The following is a 16,806-nucleotide window of genomic DNA, read 5'->3' as shown; positions in this document are numbered from 1 at the left end:
AAGGAAAGAAACGAGTTAGAAATGTCTGTTTAAGGGGTCTGTTCAGGGCCGGCCCTAGACTTTTGGGGGCCCTAAGCGAGCTTTGGCTTGGGGAGGGGTCCGGGGGCATGCTCCCCCGGGACGATTTTAAAAAAATATTGAAGTCAAAAGCATCAATCTGGTGCACTTTGAGAGCAAAAATTAATTAAGAGATCTATGGATACATCTCAACACCCATATAAAACAGAACTGTAAACAGATTTTTCTGTATGGATATTTTACAAATCACTCCCCTTTTAAACTGCATTCTTGTTTTGTCATATAGTATTTCATAACTGTTTTTCATTTATTCTCTGGCTGTCCATTTCATAATGTTCACATAGAAACTAGCTGTCAATAGGAATATCAGTCAGAAGAATTATAATTTCATGCAAAAATCTGTCACAAAAAGAGGTTGCACATTTAAATTCAGGTGTTGTTATGGCAACGTCACTGGCCAAACAGCCACATTTACTGCTGCAAATACATTCAAACATGCTGTTGACATGTAAAGCAGTGGCGACTATACCACCATTTCAGCTGACTTTTTCTCAGAAATACTGTCACATAACATCCATATATTTCAGTGCTAGGTTGATGCTTAGCTAAGCTAACTATGAAACACTTTAACTGACAGAACTCATGATCAACTGTGTACTGTAAGGTAGCTTCTAGCTTCATGTCAAAGTCAACATTTTCCAGAGAGCTTTCTTTGAAATCACCAGGCAACGCTAAAAAACATTACATTTAGATTGTATGACAAAGTGTTTATTTAATATATCTGGCTAGCTATAGCTACTTGCTAACGGTTTAGTTTACCCCCGCGATTCAAAGTAACGTCAACGTAACTGTAATTTATGCTTTGCTTACATGTTCGCATAATTTGGAAGTTTACTAACATTTACATACCTGGTTTACCTGGCTTGGCTCTGGGGTTGTTTTGTGAGCCACCACTTGAGAATTGTCGTCTTTTTTAAGAAAATGTTCTCTTATGTCCATCTTCAAAAACTCTGAGTCCGACTGACAGTTTATTTTAAACATTGTCACAGCTCACAGGATAGGTACCTCTCAGCCAATAAGACAGATGTTTATTTCCATTCAACTGGTCTGGTGCCTTGCCTCTGTTGCATTCACTGAACACGGGAAATTACAATCCTGCCGTCCTCTCTAGTGTCATGATGAGGTTCAGGTAAAGCAGGATTAATGTATTATATTATTGACTCAATAATATAATACATTACTTTGAGAGTAGGCAATCTAGGCATATTAACAAAATTAATTAAACATACTTATCACGGCGACGGTGTACTGAGCTTATTTTCCTTTTTTTTGTGCTAGGGGGCCCCTTAGTGGCTGCGGGGCCCTAAGCGGCCGCTTATGTCGCTTAATGGGTCGGGCTGGCTCTGTGGCTAATACATTGCAACATAATGAAGATATAGCTTATTTTGGAAGCTAGTTTGATGTAGTTCTTAGAGGAAATGAGTACAGTTAGTATTCATTTCGCTAAACGGTTCTTAGTATACTCTGTTAGTACTTAACGTAATCATTTGTGCATTTGATGGGCTTTAAGTCTACAGTACTCTGCCTCCCTGCGGCCTGTAAACACATTGTATGTATGGTCTGTGTTATATTTTAGATTTCCACTTCCACTGGTTAATGCTCTCTCCTGTGTGCAGGACTCAGAGGCTGGAGCAGGTTCAGAAGGTCCTGCTGGACGAGATCAACAAACTGGAGAAGAATGACACTGTGCTTAAAAGCATGGAGAAAGACCTGACTGTGTGTCTCTCTCACGTTTTGACTTTTTGGAAAATAATTTTTAAAGAAATATTGCCAAAATAAACTCAAACTATTAAACTACTCGTTAATGAAATTGTCATTAATTGTGACGTGTTTTCGATGTTGATTTGATCAGTGTTCGGTCTCTGTTCTCTCACAGGTGTATTGGAAAAAGCAGGCTGTTGCTTTCCATTCTTACCAGGAGCGGGAAACCACGAGGTGAAAGTTAGGCCTCTCTTTATGTGTGTGTGTGTGCGTGTGTGTGTGTGTGTGTGTTGCCCTACACACTTGTTTATTCCGTGTAACAACATGGATTAAAAGGCTTGCAAAACAAATTCTTCCTCAGGCTTAAGATAACCTACTTTTCAGAGGGATGTGACCAGACTTTCTTCATATGACTAAGCTGAGTTCACTTATGTTTGTTCAGCAAGCTTTTCCTTGCCATTATCCAGCCAGGCACCGCTGACCGGACTGGAATTGGCCTTGTTATACCCAGATTTCTCACGGTCAAAGCAAATGGCTTTCACATAATATAAGTTCATTGTGACCTTTACAAGAGAATGGCCACAACAGGACTTTTTGTGTTACCATGGAGCGATCCAGGTTCATGAACATACCTCTCCTCTCTATGCTTTAATCAGCACTTATGATCCAATCAGCATTTCTAAAAATGAATATATATAAGATAATTAAGATTCCAACATTGTTTCACTGGACAAAATGAAGTCTGACTTTCCTCATCATACGCAGTTTCTGATTTGTATCCATGCATTGTTCCTTCTGTCCATATAACAGTCAAGTATCTCAGTTCCCTCTTATCTTACTGCCACCATTGTTCAGAGAGAGTAAGTGTCATATTTGAAAGGGAGCCAATGGTGCTTTTTAAGGCATATCATGAAAAACATATCATGAAAAACAGCACATCAAGTATATCTTTAAAGCAATTTGAATTACCATGAACTGTCACTGTGTAAAGTAAACCACATTTTACATTTACTTGTTTTTACTTTGCCTCTCCCTCATGCGGTTGTGTGTCACTCTTTCCAGCAATGAGACCCTGAAGACGGCCCTCCAGAGTAACGTGTGCCACAGCTTGGAGTATGAGGAGAGAATATTCACATCCCAGGTTAAAACCTTCACATCTAATATGTGCGCCATTGTGTTGTCCAAGTGTTAGACTCCATTAATAGATGTATAAATCAAGACTTTTGGTGGCATATGAAGAATTTTCAATCATAGTTGAACTTTCTTTATTGTTTTTTAAATAGAGCTTGTGTCACCTCTATCCGTCAACCTGTCTTTCCAAGGATTTTTCGCTGAGTAGCCTTAATAGAATTTCGCTTATGTCATTGTCTCATGTGTCAACTTGTCCCCTGCTTGTCCTGACTGTCATATTCTGTTACCACCTCTGAATCGTTGCTGCTCTGCCTGCCATCAGATGTGCCTGATAAGGAAAGACATGAAGTCAGTTCAGGACAGACTCCTCAGCGAGATGGTGAGTGGACATGTGACCATTCAGCGAGGATTAGAGCAAAACGTTTACTCTGGCTTTTCCTTTTGTGTCCTTCACTCTGTCAGCAGTAACACTGCTCATTTGAAAGCCTGTACAACACACACAGACTTGAGATGAGTTATGATTCAGATCATGTTGTGTAAGGCATCAAATGAACTGTCTTCTTTGTGCTTGTTTACCTTTTTGCAGCAAGACGGGGAGATCAAGAGTGTGAAGAGAGGCCTGCATGCTTTGTTTTTCCCCTGATAGAGCCATATGTTGAGCTGAAGACCATCCTGCACTGTAAACAAGGTTGTGTATTACACCGCCTCATGCACACTGCGCGCTGTGTAATTTAAAAGTGTTGATTGTTCCAGGTTCTGATTTTATTCCATGTGGATGTCTCTAATTTATTCTGACCTTGATGCATTGTTGCTCAATGTTTGTTTTTATTGGTAATGTTATTTTATTCTAATATGTATCACCTGACGAAATGTTTTAATCATTTTAGTGTTCTTGAAAGTAAACATTGAGTTGTTTCTACTCTGTGATGTTTTTAAAACAAATTCCTGATATATTTATGTAAGGAAGTTAACTACTGGAAAAAATAAAATTGTTAAACCTATAATTTGTTTGTAAATACCTCTTCAACACAATTCTTGATTGAGAATAAAACTGTTGGAAATAATGAGATAAAACCATTATTTTTTATAAAAAGACCTTGTATTTTGAAGACAAGTAGTGCTTACAAAGGTATTTCTCTTTTCAGTGAAGACATTGACGTCCCATTCAGATTGACATACTGTATGTACAGTTGATATCAAATTCATCCCCAATCCCACCTCCCCCAGACTGCACAGTCTTTACACAGTCCAAGTGACACATTATTTCATCAGTTAAGAAAAGGTGAAGCTGGTCACATGCACAACTTCCTCCCACTACACGGGTTCACAGCGCCTTGTCAAAGGAGTCCATCAAATAGTACAAAAAACAACACTGACTGAATGACAAGATTGTTATTTTCCCTCCGCTCTTATCCAGAGAGGCAGAGGCTCCACCAGTCTTCCTCCAACCAGCCAGCTTCCATGTGGCGACATTCAGTAGTCTCCAGGACACACTGCCGCAAACATTACCGTCATCTTCTCTCCCACACCCGGGCTGTCATTCACGTGATATGACAGTCAAGGGTGCTGGAAGAATGTTAAAGAACCGCTGAAGACAAAAAGGCTCCAGGCTCTTTAAACTGTCCAGGAAATTAACAAGCTCAGCATTTCTTCACAGAAGAAAGTCCTCGCTTCACGGTCGGTGGAACCTGGAGAGACAAACATGCAGATAAGTCGAGTGTGAAGGGGAGAAGTACACATTGTGAGAACAGAGGGTGCCTTTGTCTCTGCGCACAGCCAGCTATCATACCAGCTATTAATCAGATCAGTGAGGCTATTTTTAGCGCGATCATTAAATGTGTGCAGGGAATGGTCACGTTCTCGCATCCAGCCGCCCCCCCCCCCTTGGATCACTTTTACAACTCGCAGCAAAGACCCCCGCTTTCCTAACAAGCTTAGCCAAGGACGCCGTGGCTTTTAAAAAAAATCATTTCTCTCTGCTTGGCAGTACAAGCTCTCCAGAAGGACAATGACTCCCACCGCCCCCCCCTTCCCCATTTTACAAGCACTCCCATCTATCTTTAGCTCCTCTTGGTGAGCAAGGGGGGCTAAAAATAGACCGCTGTGGCCCAGAATAGAACAACATGCATGCATTTGCCAAAACACAGACTACGTACAGACATATATTTCACAATACTGACCTCGTTAGGTGTTTGCTTGAGGCGTGCACTTCCATCTCGGTGCTTTTGAACTCGTTCAGCTCCTTTCGGATGGCAGCCTTTGGGAAAGAGAAAGAAAAAGTGTTAGCATCCCTGAGCCTTTGTGGGGCTCCATCCTCTGGAGAGCAAAACAACAGCAGGAGAAAAGGAAATATAATCAACCAAAGAAAATCTAAAGAGAACAGGTGTGTTGGTGTGATAAGCTAAATAACAACAACAAGCCATAGCAGTCATTTTGACGATGAAAGTATCAGAAGAATTTGGGAATGTTCTAATCACAAGGCGCTAAGTAGTGAACTTGATTTAGGGATCAGTCCAAGTTATTGTTTGCAGGTCAGTAGCTGTTATTTGTTTACTGTTACTAAGTATTCATTACTCTTTGCTCCACAGTATACACACCTTGTCTGCTGCCGAGAGCCGAGTCCAGGGCTTGTCTGCTCTCCTGTCATAGTCCTGAGCTTTGGCCACCTCCACATAGTCACTGAAGCGGATCAGAATCTTTCTGTCTCGCAATTCGTCTACTGTAGGCCGCTGGTTTAGCTGAAACACAAGAAATTGGATAAACATTAAGAACAAGCCGATGATAGGAGTCCCCATGTTTTGCTGTAATCAGAAACTCATTTGAATATATAGGGAGAATACAAAATCACGCAGTTTTGTACCTTTCTGTTTAGCCTCTGCTTGATCTCCCTCCTCTCCTCTTGCTCTGTCTGGTCGTTCCTCTCTGGAAAAAAACAACCAGACAAATAAGGAATGTAAATATATCAGTAAGTAAACCATTTAAAACACAGCAGGGCATTAGGTCAAAAAATGAACAAAGATAGATTAAATGCCCATAATGTAATTAAACTAGTGTAGAAATATGTAATTCATATAAAGTTTGCATATCCAGAGTGTACAGCTGCAGTTGCTATAGATGTGCACTCAGGCGATCTCCTGCTCCTGAATAATGTACACTGGACGATCTGTGCTATCACTAATGCATTATCTTGCCCTGTGTTTTTCATCATGGCTTGTCCATATGTATTTAGTAAATATTATTATTCCGGGGCGGTGATGTCAGTTTGGAGACAGACATTCAAGTGTTAATCTTACGTTTCAGGATGTTCCGACCCTCCAGCTCCTCCACATTCGGTCTCTGGCTCAGCCTCCTGCGGAGAAACACCAAAACCACGTTTTGAACCATTTTTCCCTGCACAGCCCCGCTGCTCTCCCTCTGTAAACTGGCTGTAGCTTCTTCACTGTGCGCGTTCTCGAGAGGAATCCCCTATGTCTCCATCTTGCATCCAAACCCCGGCTGTGGTGCTTCGGCAGAGGCGCTCCCCACATCTGGAATAGTGAAGAAGCGCAATTCTCCTTTTTGAGAATCCCCCACCAGATTGCTTCTCGTTTTCAAGGTGCTGTATCTCGGTTGCAGCTGCTGTATTGCGATAAATGTACTCCGCAGCAGCAGCTCGGGCTCTCTACTATCCGACACAGACTACAGGAGCTTTTGAAGTGAGTCGTGACGGGCTGCCGGCGCGAGACTCCCCTAGTTTCCCCGGTAACTGCATGCATAATGAGGAGGAGGCGGAGCCTAGCAGGTTGCTACTCACGGCATCCCCAGCATCCTCCTGTGTACACTGGGCTACTGGCACACATTATATACCCACGTTGTTACTACAGCTCATCTTGTTTCTGGTCACGTAACCCCCAGTTCTTGCAAAGAAATAAATAATATTTTTCAACAGGGAATATGTGATAGCCTATTTTACGATCTGATATTCTTCTGTATTCTAATGTCTATGTTAAGCCTTTCAGATCACACTTACATAGCCCATTAATTTCAGGCTGTCGTGTTCCTTCACCATCAAAGCATCCGAAAGGTCTCCAAATCAAATGTTTTCCCGGAGTCCCCTGTGCGTGTGAACTATTCATACTTTGTATAAATAATAAATGTAAGCTGCACAACAGGGCTCAGCCCGACAGCATGTGGCACGCCCCACACAGCACACCTCCAGGGGTGGAAAGGACAGAGAGGGCAGAATGCCGCCACTCAGCAGGGCTCTCTATGCCTTCACCCAAGATAACACCGGACACTTTGTTGATCTGTCCTGTGAAAGATCAAAGTTAGGTCACACAGACTGAGACCTGGATGCCCACAAAGCACGTGGCCCAGTGCGTGTCTCTGTGTACCACTGGCACGATGGGCACTGACAAGCTAATTCAATTATGTTGGCCTTAAAGTGGGACTTGAACAAATTCCAAACCACAGAAAACTCCATCAAAACAGAAAATGCCTCACTACTAAACTGCATCATGTATAAGCTTTTAAGATTAGTTTTTAACATAACAACATTGGCAGAGGAAAGAGAGCTGTGTGACAATTACACTTGTAGATATTTATACAGTAATGAGTACAAGAGCAATCAGGTCTGTGTTAATTAATACACATGTGACGAGACATCCCAGAATAACATGAGGAACAAGGCAATATTTGTACTCCCCTCTGAGAAATAAGATAACAAATGTAGCACTAACAGAGGGTGGTCCAGAGCCATTTCAGTCTCATGGTCAGTAAGCAGGTGTTTGATCCATGTCTTTCTTCTTGCTTTTTATCATCCTTCTCTGGGAGGTTCCCCTTTTTTATTATAGCAGTTTTAGATCAAATTACCCACGTTTTATGCTTCTATCATAAAATGTCATGAGGCGGGGAACGGCTCAATACGACGACTCTTTCGCTTCACGACTCTCCGCTAAACTAACCAATAGACAAAGTGTTTCCAAAGCTCTTACAGTATTACATTTCAAACAGATGACACGGAAAATCACTTTCAAAACCCCAGCGAATACGACCAGCCACTGTATTATTGACCTGGCCGCGGAGTTGCTAAGCAACAACACTTGGTATCCTTGAGACAATAGCATCTCCTCGCAGAGATTCTTGCTTTTCCCTAGCAACAGACTAATGGGGAGTTCAGGACTGCACACAGAGCTGTATGTGCTTTACAGAGAGTCTCCAGCTATTTATAGCATCACACCATCTCTATGGCGCGGAGCCGAATAAATCAGAGATCGCTGCGAATACAAAACACTATTTTGGTCACATAGTCACATGTCCTTTGTCAGACACAATAATCACAAACCTTATCACTTTTCTGCTCTTGGGTGACAGGAGATAGTTGATGTATTGATAATGAGATCACCAGAACCTACTGCTTTCCACATTTGGGTCTAGGATATTTCATAATAAGATTTTGAAAGGTATCCCCCATGATGACGCATAAACGCCTGTTGGCATGAGGGTTCCCATTTCCCACTCGGAAAAACAAAAAAATTAATTACAAAAGAAAATCTAACTCTGTCCTCCACGGGAGGGATGACAAATCCAAACAAAGGAATAGAAAAGAAACGAGTGGGTGGCAGAGGCTCTCAGTCTGTCCTTTTATTTCATCTACCGACTGCAAGGAGACACAAATGGCCATTTCCAGTTTTTCTTCCTTTAAGTACAGTAGCAGCCCCCCCCCCAGGCTCCACCACCCCCGCTATATCTGCTGGTATAAGTCCCTGACAACACATTGTGGAGAGAAAGGCGAGCATGGGGAGATGCATTATTGAACAGAGTCAGGAGCTAAGAATAGAAACAGCAGAGTGCGGCTGCAGCACAATCGCCTGGCCGGGAGTCTCTAAAGATAGAAAGGTCATCTGTCACCGACACAATGGACAGACAAGATGTCGTTATCTGCCATAATACCTGATGGCAGTTTCTGCTTGATCGGCAAGAAATGCAACAGTAGGTCTTCATTGCGAGATGCAGACAGGATGCGAAAAAGGGCGGCAGAATCTATTGTGGGAGTTACCTGGAGCAAATCCAGAGGAGGGTGTGATGGATTGTTTTGTCTTTCAGTATGAATGCCCAGGGGAAATTAGATTTGTCCTCCTCCGTACCATTTGGAGCTATTTTTAGCCAGGATTTCCTCCCAAAGTGGTGCAGTATGCTTTTAATGTATGCATATACTGTACAGTAGGATAAAAAGGCATTCTCTTGCATATTTCTGACACTGTTTAAAATCATATTTAAATGTAAGTTGTTAAGAGCGCTAGTGCTTCACAGATAACAACAACGCCAGAAGCCTTTTACATTACATTTAACACATGCCTCTGAATTCATGGAGCAAAGGATTTTCTCAACGTCAGGATGAAACACAAAAATGAAACTGCCTCTAGAGCCCATTTTGGTTCTCCTAAGATCATTCTTTTTTCTGTATTATTCTAAAATCAAAAACTGCTATAAAGAAAGAAAATGGGTTCATGATCAAGTGAACTCGCTGCTCTGTAGAAACACGACCTTATGTAACCAGCAGCTTCTCTCACTGCTGTGCCACAAGTGGAGCCTCTGTCTTCAAAACACAGACCCTGCTGTCTATTATGCGCGGTGTGCTCCATCCTCATTCTCCATATAAGCAGTTTGTTGTGAACACTTATACAATTCACAAATAACCCAAAAATGTTCTTCCAGTGAATAGATCTGTGAAGCAGTATTCGTGGTTGTCTCACAGACAGACGATACATCTCGTTCTCTAGAAAGTGTGGGTGGTATTTGTGCCTGTTTGCGAGTTTTTGCACAGCAGGTTATGTAACGCTGTGGTTGGCCCCTGTTTGATATGCTGGTGTTAAAAACACCTAGGTCTTGTGAAACATTCACTCACGAGACTTCTGATGTCGGTTTTCCCATTAAGTTCTGCAGTTGTGTTACAAAAGCCAGTTGTTCTATTAATATCCTGGCGGGTACAAACAAACATCTGCGGTCCGTCTTGCAGGAGGATTTCCTAGAAGCAGATGCTTTTGAGAGCATCCAGAAAAGTACTCTGAACATGTGTATTCCTTGCGCCAAAGCACTTTACTCCAACTGGCCGCCTAATAGTTTGATAAGATATATAATTTCCTCCCATTGGGATTCTTGTCAGTTTTAGTGGTTGAGTGTTTTTCTGGAATTTAATAGAGAAGCTTCCCAATATGAAGATTCGGCCAGAGAGTTACACTCAAACAGACCTCAGAGCAGCAGCAGTAGATTACACTAAATAAATCAAGTCTGGGCAAAACAATCACATAATCCCTTTAGAACAGATATTCTATCTCTCCTCCGCCTACTGGTGGTTGATATATAAACGCAATTAAGCATACCGTTTACCCAGCAAAGCATTGCCTACATCTGTCATGGGATTGCATCGTTACACTGCCTAACTGCAGATAGATATTATTTAGGAGAGGACGAAGATAATTTATGGGACTGATATATTTGTCAAGTTTAATATGTACAACACTTATACTCAGATGGCAACGTAGGAAAAGTTGAATTTCTTACTTGGCTAGTTTCATCTCGATCTGCTGGCGAATGTCCTGGCGCTCCTGGTCGCTCCTGGCTGGGAAGATGTTCCTGTCTTCCAACTCCTGCTTGCTGGGCCTGTTTCGTAGTTTGACAGCCAGCAACTCCTTCCTTAGCCTGCGAGGAAGTGTGCCTGAACCACACAAACAAAGATGAATACACAGAAAACATACTTATTAAACCCTTTTTATGTTCTACTAAGAATCCTAGTGTCTGTTTCCAGTTTAATATATTACATTTATGGAAAATCTGTTCAATTTGCTCTGTATTGCAGCACATTTGATTTCAAATGACTAACTAAAGTGATAACTTTAAAGGTACTTCTGACATCTCATCAATTCATATCTATCAGGCTGTATGAAATGATTCCTTTTCATATGTAACTGCTACATCTGGATTACCAACCGTGCAAACCAGACTTCTGCCCCATTCAAATATTAAATTACAAATTACTATCGGTATATTTGAGCACTATATCCAATTGAATAGTAAGAAGCTTTGGGTCGAACACAGTTGTTCAAAAATATAGTTTCAAAGCCTATTTAATTCATTTGATTGAACAAAATAGAACGTTGAAAAACATATTAGGCAAGGCAAGGCAAGTTTATTTATATAGCACCTTTCAACACAAGGCAATTCAAAGTGCTTTACAATAAATGAAAGACATTAAGAAAATGGCATTTAAAATCAGTCATTAAAAAGAAAAGATAATAAAAGAAACATTAAAAGAAAAAATACATGGATAAAAGTTACAGTGCAGTTTAAGATACATTTTTATAATACATAAACAATGAGCTGAAATTCACTTAATATCTCTGGGTTTTTAACTACGAGCAGACCCTTTTATATTAGTTATTTCACCTATAGTTATTGAAAAACATAAATTGGTTCAGCTTTACATTGTGGAATAGCAGAACAAAATGTTTTAAACTAAATTTCCCAAACTGCTGCGACAGCAAACCAGGGTACACGTAGGATTCAGGAAAGGAGAGCTGTAGGACGATGACGGAGCTACATTTCCTAAACTGATCTCCCAGTATCGATGTGAGCACATTCAAATGTAAGCGATTGTCAACACTTTAACCTCACAGCCATTGTTTAATTTAAAATCCAATATGTAAACTACATAATCAAATCAAAAGAAAGTGTGAATGTGGAGATGCTTCAGACTGCATTGTAAACCTTTAAGCTCTTAAACCCACCAGAGATTACGGAGTCATTCCATTCTTCCAGGTCGTTGGGGAGGCCTGAGGTGTTGGAGAAGCACTGGTCCAGCCGCATGTTCTCCTTATTCTCCTCCGCCTCCTTCTTGGGCCAGTCGGACCCTCTTCCTCCTCCCACACAGCCCCCGAAGGTTAAAGTGCGCTGGTTCTCAGAGCTGCAGGAGCGAGAGAGCCGTCCGTCTGAGCACCACAGCCTGGGGGGTGAGGCCTGCTCACACCCTTCATGGACACTGAGGGGGCACAGAGGAGGGTACATGTCGGATTAATGTGGAGGACAGGGGGAGCAAACGTCTGAAATGTAGAATATTTTAATGGTGCCACCCTACAAAGCAATATTTAAAGGAATACTCCACCACCAAACTGCTCACCCTGTGTCACCTGGAATTCTTGTAGAAAACTTTGTTTTTCTCACATGCCTTGGTTAATGAAGAATCCAAAAAAAGAGATGTGTTCAACAACAACAAACTTTAAAGAAAAAAACACACATAAATAGTCTCACGCCTGATTATATTGCACGGGTTGTGTGGGAGGTTGTAATATGTTGTAGAGTTGTGCAGTGGTTAAACCCTCCATTTAATTTTATTCATTTAAGACTTTTCAAAAAAGAAAAAAATGTGTTACTGTTAGTGGAACGTGTGGGTTTTGGGGGGTAAACATTTTCTTTAATTCATTCGGGAAAATGTAAACATATGGTTGTATTTTCAGGAATGTAAGAATTGTCAGCAAAGTACATTATAGTCACCACAGCCAGCACACCAGAAACAAACCAACATTTGTTCTTCCCAGTCCCAGTGACTGAGAGAAGTCGATAACATGATCAGATGTTATTGGTCAGCCTGAGGACTCACCTCTCCTGTCTGTTCTTGGAAGCAAAGGCTCTCTGCAGCTCCTCCATAATGCAGCTAGGAGGCATGGGAGGATGCATCATATTGCCTATATGTGGTGACCCTGAGCTGTTGGCTAGGTGGCCTCGTAGCGGTAGGGTCATTGAGACCATGCTCTCTGTGGCCCTGGGCGGAGGCTCCTTGGGGAGGTAGGAGTTGGGCAGGTGGGTGGGGAGCGACGCAGGGCCTGAATCTGAAAGGGAGGGGGAGCAGAAATACGAACAATTCTTCAATTTCCTCATAACCTCATATCTTCAGGCTCATGGGAGCTGAAGTGGATCTCACTGATACTGAACTGAGCTTTGGGAAGCACATTTACATGTATACTTCAGGGTTTCAAGGCTTTTGTTGTCATGTGTGCGTATAGCTACAGTGTAGTCATGACAATGAAATTCTTAGGTCACAGGCTCCTCCTCCGACAATGCAACACAATAAAACAGATAATAGTGCAAGTAAATCAAATCAAATAGAATATAATAGAAACAGAATATGATAGAAACTGTGCAGAATAGTCTATATACAGTAATTGGAATATTGATATATATGATATATATGAGTTGCAAATAGATGAATGTTATGGATGTTGTTTCAAAAGTTCAGGTGTTTAACATTCTTATGGCCGGTGGGATGAAACTGTCCCTGAGTCTGGTGGTTTTAGTCCTGATGCTGTGGTACCGCCTGCCAGACGGCAGCAGACAGAACAGTTTGTAGCTGGGTTGATGGGCGTCTTTTATGGGAATATAAAGTTCTCAGTACACTTGACTACACATCTGGAGTTTGAAGAAATTAGAGCACTAACGGCTTTGCCAACCTGTCCTCTGCACTGTATCTACAGCATGTATGTTCCTTATTTAATGTCTAAAAGTTTGGCTTGACCTAGTCGGTATGGGCATAGGAGTCTAGATGAACCTGAGTTACTTCAACTTTGGCTTTCAAACAACGTATCTGTACCAAAAGTACGATTTGTTCTACTACACAGTAAATAATGTGTCGAGTCACCCTGACCCACCACAGCAGATATAATGCTCTAAGCCTCCGGAACACTTACAGAGTGTAACCATACTTGCCAACCTTTAGACCTCAGAAATCGGGAGCATTTCAAAATGCAAAATTGGGGGGGGGGGTGATCGCCGGAGCTGTTAGATTAACATTAACATGCTTATTGTAGTTGTAAGTGCACTGCCTTGCGGCCTGTAGCACCGTCCTTGATGGAGCATATGTGTGGGCTGGACCTGTATTTTACAGGAAAGGAGTGAGCAGAGAGTAGAGTAGTTGTCGATTCTTGTTCTGTTTTCTATGAATATCTGCCTCACCCTCTCAGACTTTGAGTTGCGCGCGCTACTAAAGAGACGTGTTACCATGGAAACCAAACAATGGTGTAGCTGTATTAAAGTCCGAGTGGAAACAGTCGTGTGTAAATCTGATTTTGTCATAAATCGGGAGAAATGCGGGAGAAATATGACCCCGGGAGGAAACCGGGAGAGGGCAATGAAATCGGGAGTCTCCCGCGAAAATCGGGAGGGTTGACAAGTATGAGTGTAACTGTATGTAAATGTAAAGCAAACATTAACTAATGTCTGTGAACACCAGATCCTTAATTTTCACAATACTAAATATGTTTGTTATCTGGGTAAATATAGAATGTTAGCAAAACAAGACATAAGTTCTTTAGACCACGCTCACAGTGACAGGAAGTGTATACCATGTCATACCATTGACAAAGCATGTCATTAGTCATGTTTATTTATAGATACATTTGAATTCACCAGTAACCTTTTTGATTTGTGATCTCTTGAACAGTGTCTTATTCCTTGTTAAGTTTCAGATGATAATGAGTTGTTTGTTCACCAAAGAGAGAGACACTTCTCTAATCTTTCAAAGGTAAAATAAACAGTTGTGAAGTAGAACTTTATTATTTTATACCCGTAATCATAGACCTTTCAGATTTACCTATCTACCAAACTGTAAGGGTTTAAATTCACAGCAACAGTCATATGCCGCATACACATTGATGTATCAGTTTCAATCATGTGTTATAATCCACCAGTCACAGGAGTACTGATAGAGTACTTCTGAAGCCTTCTGTATACTTCCCTACAATTATTTCTGTCCTAAAGTAGTATTCTGAATGCAGTACATTTACTTGTAATGGAGTTTTTTTACATTCAGGTTGCACTCACCATCGCCTGGACTCAGCTGGTGAAATGGTTTTGGAGGTACTTGTGGTGGGGACGTTCCTGTAGGAGTCTCTTCCTCTGTTCTTTCTTCCGTCTGCTCGCCCACGTCTTGCAGCCCCTCAGGTAAATCCCCGGCAGGGTGCAGCTCCTCGCCCCCCTCCTCATCCGGTAATAGTACATTCTCCTCCTCCTGTTCACAGTCCTGAGGAGGGGCGACTGCTGTAGAACAGAAATGAAGGAAAAGAGGAAATCAACATTGAGGTCAAATAGTTTTTTCTGTAGAGTCTTGCCAAGCTGCGTTGGCCCTATTGATGACATTTTTCTACAATGTTCAATTCTAAAATGTACTGCTTTTATAAACATGCATGGCCTATTCAACTGGCGGCCCGCGGGCCAGATGCGGCCCAGAACCAACTCCCGAGTGGCCAGCCTCCCGTAGCCGAATTCCTACACTAGTACAGACCATGAACGCAACACTCCGCGTTGCATAGAAACCACCAAACCACAACGCAGCACGTTTTTTGAAAGTGCATCTAGTGCTAGTAACGGTGGTCCTATGATAGCAACTCTAAAACATGTCTCTCTCAACTCTGAAGCGTAAACAAAGACAAAACGGTAATTGATCTTGTGGAGCAGATCCAAGTCAAGCTAGACCTTTTCGCGACCGACTTGAGCACGGGTCGGATGCTGCATTTTCCGACGCTCCCCAAACACATCACATCTCCGGCACAAATCACGGATGTGATGACAGATTTCATTGCGAGGTTGAAAGAGAACTTTGCCGGTCGATTGGATGGACTTGCTCTGCTCACAGAGGTGATGATGGGCTTTGCCAGAGACCCCTTCACTGTTGCAATAGAGGGGGACGTATCAACCAGAGCAAAGGAAGTGGTCCCCTGCATCGACAAGGGGAAATATACACTGGAACTTATTGACGTGCATTCATCCGTAACCATGGCACAAGAGCAGCGCACTAACGGGCCAGCGAAGTTTTGGAGTGATGTCAAAAAACAGCAGTTCCCTAACGTTAAAAAAGTAGCGATCTGTGTGCTCAGTATGTTTGGATCAACATACACATGTGAATCAAGCTTTTCACACATGAACTCAGATAAACGGATACATCAATACGAGGGACAAACAATCTACTCGTGTCTGTTGTGTTTGACTGTGCGCGTCATAGTCATCCTAAGGTAGAGTGAGGTACCGCAACTATCGTCCTGCTGGGGGTGATCAGTGAGTCTTTTTTAGTCCCTGTAAGATTGACATGTCAAAGTTTTTATTTTCTGGAAACGTCGGAAGTATATACTCGGATAGTAGGGAGACACAAGTGTCAACGTGTCTACGTGCGTATGTCTGTGTTGATAGGTCATATGTTCAGTAGTGAGTATAGTGAAGTCCTCGACTATCGTCGCTGCGGTAGGGTAGATCAAGTGAGGCTTCTTAGTCGCTGTAAGACTACATGTCAAAGTTTTATTTTCTGGAAACTTCAAGTATATTACCGATAGAAGGGACAGGGTTGTTTCCAGAAACCTTTGACATGTAGTCTTACAAGGAACTCCAGAAAGACTCACTGAATGTACCCACAGGACGATAGGGGGACCTCACTCTACGCCTAGATACTATGACCTGTCAAAAACAAAATAAGAGTAAGATTTTTGTCCCTACTATCGAAAGTATATACTCTGAAGTTTCCAGAAAATAAACTTTGAGATTGTGTCTTACAGGACTAAAAAAGACTCACTGATCAACCCCTACAGGACGATAGTGGGACTTTCACTTTACTCAGAAACTATGACCTGTAAAAACAAATAAGAGTAGATTTGTGTCTCCCTACTAAAACAAACTGAGATGAGCAGTACGTAGCTCTGTAAGCCGCGTGGCGTGTATAGTGCACTCCGACCGAGCCTGAACTGATGCGTCGCAATAGTGTGGGCTCACCCTCCGACCCGAGAACTGGCGTCAACTAATGGACGAGTATCCTACAGTTACGTTAGGAATTTGTAAACCACTGTCGTCTACGACAGTCAGTCCCTCGTCGGCTCAACGATG

The 16,806-nt window shown here is 42.1% G+C and overlaps 2 protein-coding genes across 3 annotated transcripts in view; one reads left to right on the top strand and one right to left on the bottom strand.

Moving 5' to 3' along the window:
- Nucleotides 1-1,591: 1,591 nt before the first annotated feature.
- sycp2 (synaptonemal complex protein 2) lies at nt 1,592-3,869 on the top strand. Its single transcript, XM_010793126.1, has 5 exons — nt 1,592-1,794; nt 1,955-2,013; nt 2,842-2,920; nt 3,233-3,289; nt 3,497-3,869. The coding sequence occupies exons 1-5, from the start codon at nt 1,630-1,632 to the stop codon at nt 3,551-3,553; spliced, it is 417 nt and encodes a 138-aa protein (XP_010791428.1). The 5' UTR covers nt 1,592-1,629; the 3' UTR covers nt 3,554-3,869.
- A 121-nt stretch (nt 3,870-3,990) lies between these two features.
- The window catches only part of phactr3a (phosphatase and actin regulator 3a), a 34,653-nt gene continuing 21,837 nt past the window's right edge, over nt 3,991-16,806 (bottom strand). The window contains exons 4-13 of one of the 2 annotated variants that reach the window (XM_010793124.1): nt 14,761-14,976; nt 12,545-12,773; nt 12,065-12,112; nt 11,676-11,926; nt 10,453-10,606; nt 6,204-6,259; nt 5,771-5,832; nt 5,508-5,648; nt 5,091-5,167; nt 3,991-4,598 (exon numbers count right to left, since the gene is read on the bottom strand). In XM_010793124.1, coding sequence (XP_010791426.1) covers nt 4,583-4,598; nt 5,091-5,167; nt 5,508-5,648; nt 5,771-5,832; nt 6,204-6,259; nt 10,453-10,606; nt 11,676-11,926; nt 12,065-12,112; nt 12,545-12,773; nt 14,761-14,976 — 1,250 coding nt within the window. In that variant the 3' untranslated portion in view covers nt 3,991-4,582. The remainder of the gene's footprint in view (nt 4,599-5,090; nt 5,168-5,507; nt 5,649-5,770; nt 5,833-6,203; nt 6,260-10,452; nt 10,607-11,675; nt 11,927-12,064; nt 12,113-12,544; nt 12,774-14,760; nt 14,977-16,806) is intronic. The other variant, XM_010793125.1, reaches the window with a different exon arrangement.

This window comes from Notothenia coriiceps, unplaced genomic scaffold (genome assembly GCF_000735185.1).
Source record: "Notothenia coriiceps isolate Sejong01 unplaced genomic scaffold, NC01 NC01_scaffold00037218, whole genome shotgun sequence".
Taxonomy (NCBI): Eukaryota; Metazoa; Chordata; class Actinopteri; order Perciformes; family Nototheniidae; genus Notothenia; species Notothenia coriiceps.
This window is presented reverse-complemented; position numbering and strand designations above follow the sequence as displayed.